The 9,348-nt window shown below is 41.7% G+C and overlaps 1 protein-coding gene across 1 annotated transcript; it reads right to left on the bottom strand.

The window, feature by feature from the left end:
* Positions 1 to 505: 505 nt before the first annotated feature.
* LOC110015663 (uncharacterized) lies at positions 506 to 4,008 on the bottom strand. Its single transcript, XM_020706296.3, has 2 exons — positions 3,313 to 4,008; positions 506 to 3,223 (listed from the first exon to the last, which is right to left on the bottom strand). The coding sequence occupies exons 1-2, from the start codon at positions 4,001 to 4,003 to the stop codon at positions 1,590 to 1,592; spliced, it is 2,325 nt and encodes a 774-aa protein (XP_020561955.2). The 5' UTR covers positions 4,004 to 4,008; the 3' UTR covers positions 506 to 1,589.
* Between the last annotated feature and the right edge of the window lie 5,340 nt (positions 4,009 to 9,348).

Raw genomic sequence — 9,348 nt, 5'->3', positions numbered from 1 at the left:
TCCTCAAGCCACCACAAAATCTAGACCTCCAGCCACGTCCTCAAGCCACGCTCCGTCAGTAATCCGCGAAGTCCACATTCTACTCGCCACGAAAACCTAAAGACAAGGGAGAAGTACTTACCTGCTGGATCTCTTCTCATCCCGGACTCCTCCAGAGTTCCCCCTCCCCTGATCCGGTCATCCATCGTAAAGAACATTAAAATCAATTTCTAAAATAAGGCCTTCTTATTTAATTAATATGTACTTTATTTTTGTCAATTTAATGTATTAATATGTATGGATTTTTTAATGATCTGCATCTGTGTAGGAAAATATAAATATCTGATCAGAAGTTAAAAACTGGATCATGATAATAAAGTCAATTTCAGCATATTAGGGGTGGGATTTTATCAGTTCACATCCTCAATTTCAAGCTATTCCTTTGTCTTCAATATTCTGGACCATCTGTTGAAGTTTGAGTGAATTCTTTCTGCACGGTCTGACTTTAGGACAAAAAACGTAAACATTTTCATTGATATTTTATTACATTTATTTTTTCACTCCGAAAAGAATGATTACACGTGTTAAAGATTTGACCAAAACAAAAAACAAACATGAAGCCACAGCTTATTCAGTAAAAGTAAAAAATAAAAATAAAAATTTCCATATTTTTAAAGATGCATATAATTATGATTTTGCAATAAAGCTAGTTTAAAAAGTTTAATATGCCATGTGACTAAAACCAAACAAAGCAAAAGCAGAACATTTTCCAAAAGATCTGTGTATTTTTATTCCACTTTTTTAATACTGGTTTAAATGAACGTATCTGCACCATGTTTTGTGTGTCTCTTGTTCCAGTTTTTTCTGTGGTGTCTCCCACAGAGAACATGCTAATCTCTGCAGCCACAACCTCAAACATGTTAGAGACACTTTAAGAATCCAAAGATTTCAAAACCATTCTAAAGGAAACAAATCAGTCATTTCAGAAACACAAAAGGAATCTATGAGCAAATAATTCAACAATAAACCATTAAAATATGTTTTTAACAAATATGTCGGACCTTTAAAGTTTAATCATTTCTTACCAAGTTAAGAAACTGTTAATCCAGAGTTTAAACTTTCTGTTCTTGAACAAACTAAACCTTTTTGTCCATTAAGTTTCTTCTCATGGAGAGCAGAAATCTTCTGCAATCCAAACACATTTCTTCCTGAAGGAAGAAGCTGTTCGTAGGCTGTTCTGTTCTAATAATCTCACATTTTTCGATTAGCGCTCCCTGCAGTTGTATAGAAAATAAGAACATTTTTTTCGCATTCAATGACTAACTATATAGTCGCCTGATCATTAAATTCTTAACTTAGACTTAGACATAAGTTGTGTCCGAATTTCCTCTCTACTGTCTAACCCCTACAGCACTATAGTGCAGGACAGTCCTATGCTAGCCAGCCATACGGTGGCTAGCATAGGACTATTTTTCTTCTTCCCTAAAACCAAATAACCCAAAATATTGCTGTTAATATTTGACTGTCACATTACAAACGGCTCCCCATAGATGGTTAATTTTTCTGTAGAAAAACGATTTTAGAAGGTGCAGGAAAACACGGCTGGGATTTCATAAAATAACACACCTAGATTTATTTGTATTTACAGTGGGAGGTTTTTCTTCAACTTCAGTGAGAAGTTTTTGTATCATATTACTTATTTCATGTTCATGTTTTTTCTGTAGGTTTTCTTTTTCCTGAGGGTTAGCATTTTTCATTTCTTCTTCGTGTTTTGTCAGCAGATCTTTGATTTTAGGCAGATTTTGTGGGTTTTTAGACACAGACTTCACTAAGTCATGGATTTCTTCTTGATATTTTTCCCTTTTTTGTTGTTCCTTTGTTTCTTTCAGTGCCTGTAATAAGTCATACTTCTCCTCTTTGTCCTTCAGTTGACTCGTGTATGTTTCCTTCAGAGCTGCATGTTTTGTCATGAATTCATTCTTCTCTTCAGCTCTTTTTCTGGCTTCTTCCTCAAACTTCTTCTGGAGATTATCCAATTCTTCCTTATGTTTCTTTTCTTTTTCTTCCAGTTCTTTCTTGATCTGAATCTCCTCCTTGACTTTCTGTTCACGAATTTGTCTTTCCTTCTCTAACTGTTCCTCGAGTTCCTTCAGTCGTTTCTGCTCTTCCTGCTTTCTCTTTTCTTCTTCTTCTTTCTGTTTTTCCCACCATTCTCTGCGTTCCTCCTCCCAGGCTTTTTGATTTCTTTGTTTCTCCTCTCTCTCTTTCTCCAGCTCGGTTTTCTTTTCTTCTCTTGCTGACTGCATTTCTTTATCCAACTCTTCTATTTGCTTTTTTAAAGCCTCTCTTTGTCGTTCTTCCTCCTCCTCTCTCTCCTTGTTCTTCTTTTCTCTTTCTTCTTGTTCTTTTTGTTGTTGTTCGCGCTCTTTCTGAATATTTTCACTCATTTCTTTAAGCTTCAGTTCACTTTCCTGTTGCAGTTTTTTCATCTCTTCTTCCATCTTTCTTTTCATTTCTTGAATTTCTTCTTCATGTTTTCTTGTGAGCTCCTCCTTTTCTTTCCTGATTTCTTCTTCTTTCTCTTTCAGGATTTTCTCCATTTCTTTTTGAATCGCTGCTTCAGCTTCTTCCAGCATTTCATTGCTGAAGCAGCAGCCTCTGTTTTTCTTCACCATTCTTTCGATCTTTTCCATCAGCTCTCTCACCTGCTGCTGGTTATTTTTATCACGGTTATTGAACACGTGGTATCTTCCTCCACAGTCTCTGATCAGGTTCTGAAGGGAATTTTTATCCTCTTTAATATAATCTTCAATAGTTTTGTCATCGTGTTGCAGATCATCTCCTCTTGTGAAGAGAATTAAGGTGAACTGTTCAGATTTTCTTCCAAAACTTTCCTTGATAAGTTTCAGTGTTTCCATTTCTTCTGGTGTCAATCGTCCGATCTGGATCACCAGCAGGAAGACATGAGGTCCTGGAGCCAGCAGGCTGATGCATTTCACCATCTCTTCATAAACCTCTTTGTTTGACAGACTTGTGTCAAACAGACCAGGAGTGTCGACCACAGAAACTGGACGACCGTCCACTTCACCCTGAGCTTTCTGACAAACTCTGGTGACTGAAGTTAAACTTGAACCAGATGTAAACTCTTTTCTTCCCAGGATGGTGTTTCCTGAAGAACTTTTTCCACTGCCGGTCTTCCCGATCAGAACAATCCTGACATTTTCTGGACTCTGCTGTTCTTCACCTGAAACATTCAATTTTAGTTTTAGAATATTGTCAGTTTTTTCAAGGTTTATTCCTGAAAAAAAGAAATAGAAAAATAGAATTACTCACATGGATCCTGTCTGTTTAGTTGTCTCACTTTTTCCTCCAGTTCAATGTTTTTTTCCATCTGTGCCTGTGTAAATGTGTTTTCTGAATAACTCTTTTCCACCTGAATGTTCTCCAGCAGCTCTGAGATCTGCCGTTTGTTCCTGATGTTGAGAATGTCGTATCTTCCTCCACAGCTCTGACATAATTTCTGGATGTCTTCATTCTTTTCTACAAAGTTAACAACATTTGGATCTTTGGGATCTGAGTCCACAGTGAACAGGATCCTGGTGAAGTCTTTGACCTGAGGGCCAAAGGCCTTCTGGATGGTCTGCAGCTCTCCTTTGTCTTCATCAGTGAGTGAATCCACAGGAAGAACCAGGATGAAGGCGTGGACGCCCTCAGGCTCACAGAGGGAGACACTCCTGAAGGATTCCTGCATCACTTCCTTCGGACATTTTTCAAACAAGGCGGGCAGCTCCACCACAGAAACCAGACGTCCACACACCTCTGCCTGGTTTCTAACACTCTGCTGTGAGCTGACTGACAGACCTAGAATGTTCTCGGCTGCTGAAGTCTTCCCTGCTCCTCTCCTCCCAAACAGAACCAGGTTTAAATCTGGTTTGATCTGTTCACACTGTGGTCCTCTGGTCTCTTCAGTGAAGGTGAGGAAGGATCCTCTGTTTTCACTCATCATCCTCTCAATGTTCTCCATCAACAGTCCATGATTTTTAATTCAATTCAATTCAATTTTATTTGTATAGCCCAAAATCACGACAACAGTCGTCTCGATGGGCTTCGAAGTAAAACATGAAATCAAAAGGATCACGAATACAAAGAGTTCAATAGAAAAATACTAAAATGAACTAACAAACTGACTAAGCTATACTGGCATCCCTGCCCTTAGACCCCCCTTCGCGGTAAGGAAAAACTCCCAAAAAAACCGGATTCCGGAAAAAACGAAGAAACCTCAGGGGTGCCCACATGAAGGAGGGATCCTCCCCCAGGACGGACAGGCGATTTACCAGAAATCTTAGAGAAGAATTAACTTATCTAAATCTACAACTACATATATAAAAGTCCAGCAGACGAGCTTCATCCAGCCGTGGTTGTGGGGACAGTCAAAGGCGCGAGTCGAGCCGGAGACAGGAACCACAGCCAGGTGTAGGAGCAGGAGCAGAGACGAGGTACTCGGTCAGGTACAGAGCAGAGACGAGCCAGAGATGAGCCAGAGGCAGGATCCACAGCCAGGTGTAGGAGCAGGAGCAAAGGCGAGGTAAACGGTCAGGAACTGGAGCACGGATGAGCCAACTGGAGTCTGGAAGCACTCCCACTCCCCAGGAGGGGAGAGGAAAAGAGGGACAATACATGAATCGCACTGCACCAAACAGAGGCATGGAGAACTAAATGATAAATTATGATCAAGAATAGAGGAGAGGAAGGGTAGAAGTAAAAAAGGAAAGAGGACAGAACCCCAGTGCACCATAGTTACCCCAGCTTCAACTTCTAGCAGCCTTTTAAAAGAAATAGTTATTATTAAGTTTAATTTAAACAAACTAACATTAAGTTAAATAATCTCTGAATACTAGCTAGTCTGACAATAAGCCTGTCCAAAGAGGAATGTTTTCAGTCTAGCTTTGAATGTAGAAACTGAGTCGGCCTCTCTTACATGAGCTGGGAGTTTATTCCATAAGACAGGGGCTTGGTGGCTAAACGCTCTACCTCCAACCGTACTTTTACTAATTCTAGGAACCACAAGCAGTCCTGCATTTTGCGAGCGAAGTGTTCTGATTGGTTGGTAAGGGACTATGAGGTCCTTAATATAGGACGGGGCCATTCCATGTAAGGCCTTATAGGTTAACAGGAGGATCTTGAACTTAATTCTAGAATCAACTGGGAGCCAATGGAGCGAAACTAACACAGGAGTGATGTGATCTCTTCTGCTGGTTCCAGCTAACAATCTAGCAGCTGCGTTCTGAACAAGCTGGAGACTTCTTAAGGAACTCTTAGGACACGCTGCTAACAAGGAGTTACAGTAATCCAGCCTCGACGTAACAAATGCATGGATGAGTTTTTCAGCATCACTCTTAGAAAGTATATTTCTGATCTTAGCAATATTTCGCAGGTGAAAAAAGGCAGTTCTACATGCCTGAGATATGTGAGCCTTAAATGATAAATCCTGGTCAAGTAAAACCCCAAGGTTTCTAACTGTGGAATTAGGGGCTATACTTATGCCATCCAGGGAGACTATCTGAGCAGACAGAGCATCTCTGAGGTTTTTAGGACCAAGTATAATGACCTCAGTTTTTTCTGGGTTCAAGAGGAGGTAATTAATTGTCATCCAGGTCTTGATGTCACTGATGCAGGCGTTCAGTTTCTCTATCTGGTCATTCTGGTCAGGCTTCATGGATAAATACAACTGCGTATCGTCGGCATAACAATGAAAATTAATGCTGTGTTTCCTGATTATGTTTCCTAGGGGTAACATATAAAGCGTAAACAGGATCGGTCCCAAGACTGAGCCCTGTGGGACTCCATAGTTGACTCGAGTGCACTGAGAGGAATGGCCATTTACATTAACGAACTGATACCTATCAGACAGATAGGATTTAAACCACTGGAGAGCAGATCCTCTGATCCCTATGTCCTGCTCTAATCTATGGAGTAAAATACCGTGGTCGATAGTGTCAAAGGCAGCACTGAGGTCCAACAGGACCAGAATAGAAAGTAGTCCCTTTTCTGAGGCCAATAACAAGTCATTAGAGACTCTAACTAGTGCAGTTTCCGTACTGTGGTGAGGTCTAAACCCCGACTGAAAGTCTTCAAAGTGGCTGTTGTCCTGTAGGTGGCAGTAAAGCTGCTTAACTACAACTCTTTCTAGGATTTTAGAAATAAAGGGCAGGTTTGATATCGGTCTATAGTTGGCCAAGATGCTAGGATCCAAACTGGGCTTTTTCAGAAGAGGTTTAACAACTGCATATTTAAAAGACTGTGGCACGTAACCCGTTTCCAGAGAGGCATTTATCATTGTTAATATGGGATCATTAATTAGGGGAAAAGTTTCTTTAAAAAGTCTAGTGGGAATTGGGTCTAACAGACACGTTGAGGATTTGGAGGACGTAATAATTGATGTTATTTCCGCTTGATCCACAGCAGTGAAGCAGTCCAATGTTACAGAGGTTTCTATGGATGCCTCCATTTCTACCGCTTCAGCCTGTTCTGGGCTGATAATAGGAATAACTTGATTTAACTTATGTCTAATATTTGAGATTTTACTATCGAAAAATGTAAGAAAATCATCAGAGCTGAGAGAAACAGGAACATGTGGTTCTACTGAGCTCTGACTGCGAGTTAATTTAGCTATAGTGCTAAAAAGAAATCTTGGATTGTTTCCATTCTCTGATATTAAGGTTGAATAGTACTGGCTTCTAGCTCTACGCAGAGCTTTTTTATAATTTAATAGGCTATGTTTCCAGATATCCAGAGACTGCTCTGAACCGGAGCGGCGCCATTCTCTTTCCAACTTACGGGTTTCTCGTTTAAGAGAACGAGTTTCAGCGTTAAACCACGGTGCTACTCGGTTTTGTCTGACGAACTTAGGTTTCAAGGGGGCAACAACATCGAGTGTACTCCTGAGGGCTTGTAAGGCATCATTAACAAAGTGGTCATTTATACTAGGACTGATACTATGGGAGCTGGTCTCAGAGTATTTTCTCAGAATATCACTAAGTACTGGCTGAACTGTGTGTTTAAACTCAGACACAGAACGGTCAGTTAAGGTTCTTCTAAGCTGTTTCTTATTCACTGGGGCAGAAGGATGTTCCAGTGTAAACTGGAAGGTAATCAGAAAGTGATCAGAAATGATGGGGTTAAGAGGAAGGACACTCAGCTGGCTGATCTCTATCCCATGGGTTAGAACAAGGTCCAGGGTGTGCTTATGACAGTGAGTGGGTTCATTCACACTTTGGGTGAAACCAACATCATCTAATAAAGCTGCAAAAGCCTTTCCTAGGCAGTCACTGGGGTCATCAACATGAATATTAAAATCCCCTAATATTATAATTTGATCAGAATCTAAGACAATAGTCGATAGGAAGTCGGAAAACTCAGTTAAAAATTCTAAATATGGGCCGGGGGGGCGATAAATAATTATGAGTAAAACAGGTTTTCGAGTTTTCCTGTTTGGGTGACTTAAAGACAATATGATGCTTTCAAATGAATTATAAGCATTTTTAACTTTAGGGCTGAGAAGTAAGCTAGACTGTGATATTACTGCCAAACCACCTCCTTTCCCTGAAATCCTGGATTTCTGATAGTTAGCATAAGTGGGGGGGGTTGCTTCATTCAATCTAACATAGTCATCCTGATGGAGCCAAGTTTCTGTTAAGGCTAAAAGACTAAGATTGTTATCAGTAATTAACTCGTTGACTAAGAGGGACTTGGAGGAAATGGATCGAATGTTTAATAAACCGCATTTAATGACATAATTCTGCTTGTGAGAACTGCTGTCTGTCACTTTTAAGTTTCTATGACGCGCTCCTTTCATTTGTCTTTCAGCACATAAGCTAAAGCTCGGACCTGCTTGACTTTCCCTGCATGGGTTTTGCACCGGCACTAACCCTAAGGGAGGCTCAGAGGAGCGTTTTACACTGCTGCTCTGCGCCCGGGTCTCGTCTCTGGATTGTCAGGTTAACAGACTAAGGCTAGCAGAAATGTTTCTAGAAAGAAGAGCGGCACCGTCCCGGGTGGGATGGACGCCGTCTCTCCGCATGAGACCGGGCTTCCCCCAAAACGCGCTCCAGTTATCCACAAAAACAACGCCGTTTTCTGGGCACCATCTAGAAAGCCAGCGGTTAAATGATGAAAAGCGGCTGTACATTTCATCACTGACTAAGTTCGGCAGGGGACCAGAGAAAATTACAGTGTCGGACATCGTCTTAGCCAGTTTACACACCGAAGTTACGTTTAACTTAACCACCTCTGACTGTCTCCGTCGGGCATCATTACCGCCTGCGTGAATCACGACTCGACGGAACCTGGACTTATTCTGAGCTAACATCCTAAGGTTCCCCTCGATGTCACCAACTCTGGCCCCCGGATAACACCTGACTGTAGCCGCTGGGAGCTCCACGTTTCTAACTTCAGAAGAGCCTATAACCAGAGTTGAGTGTTCAGCGGGTGTGTCGCTGAGGGGGGAGAACCTATTACTAACGTGGAGTCTCGGGTGCTCTAAGTTTTTGCGTTTAGCACTATGTTTCCTCCCAACCGGTACAAACCCCTGACTGTCTCCCGGCTGTTGGGAGGGCGCTGGGGTGCTAGCTAAGTTAGCCCTGGTAGCGCGGCCCGCGCTACGAGTAACGACCTGGCTAGCCGGCTTAGCTTCCACTGTGCGGAGCCGCGCTTCTAACTGCTCCAGCCTGGCCTCCAAGTCTAACACAAGACTACACTTAACACACCTACCCCTATCTTCACTAAAGGAGGCAGGATCATCACTAAACATATGGCACATGGGGCAGGAGAGAGGAGGAGAGGCGGAAGGAGTGGTGGTGGCCATACTAGGTTCTAAGCTAAGGCTAGCGGTGTTTAAGTAAAGAGAAGTGGTTTATTTAGCAAAATGAGAAAAGTGAACAGAAAGCGGTTTAACAGTGGTGAATTAGCTAATAAAAGGTACTAGATGTGAATATTAACCCAGATAACCCTTAGAGTAAGCAATAGTAGTAAGGCTAATGCCAAACAAGAGGACAGCAGTCACACAACTAGCACTGGGAATAGCTCACCCGGAAATGACGTCACAGGAAGTCCAACATGTTGTACATTCTTCCTCCACACTTCTGTAGCAGCTCATTTAGAACTTTGGTTTGTTTTTCTTTGCGTGTGAAGACAATCATGGAGTGTTGAAAACTATTCTGACCAAACAAACTCAGGATGAAGTTCAGTTTTTCTGCATCTTCTTGTGTGAAGTCAGATGGTTTCACCATCAGCAGCAGAACATTTGGTCCAGGGAAGCTCAGACTCCTGCATCTGCTCATCTCTCTTCTCACCATCTGCTCGTTCATCTCA

This window comes from Oryzias latipes, chromosome 9, assembly GCF_053564925.1.
Source record: "Oryzias latipes strain Hd-rR chromosome 9, Olatipes_Hd-rR_3.1".
NCBI lineage: Eukaryota > Metazoa > Chordata > Actinopteri > Beloniformes > Adrianichthyidae > Oryzias > Oryzias latipes.
Note: the sequence above shows the minus strand (reverse complement) of the source record. Positions and strands in the feature narration are given on the sequence as shown.

Bases quoted from the DNA above. Each gene is read 5' to 3' on its own strand.
- LOC110015663 (XM_020706296.3), bottom strand. From the start codon at position 4,003: ATGGAGAACATTGAGAGGATGATGAGTGAAAACAGAGGATCCTTCCTC. The intron at 3,224-3,312 runs GTGAGTAATTCT...TGAATGTTTCAG, and splicing joins ACTAAACAGACAGGATCCAT to GTGAAGAACAGCAGAGTCCA.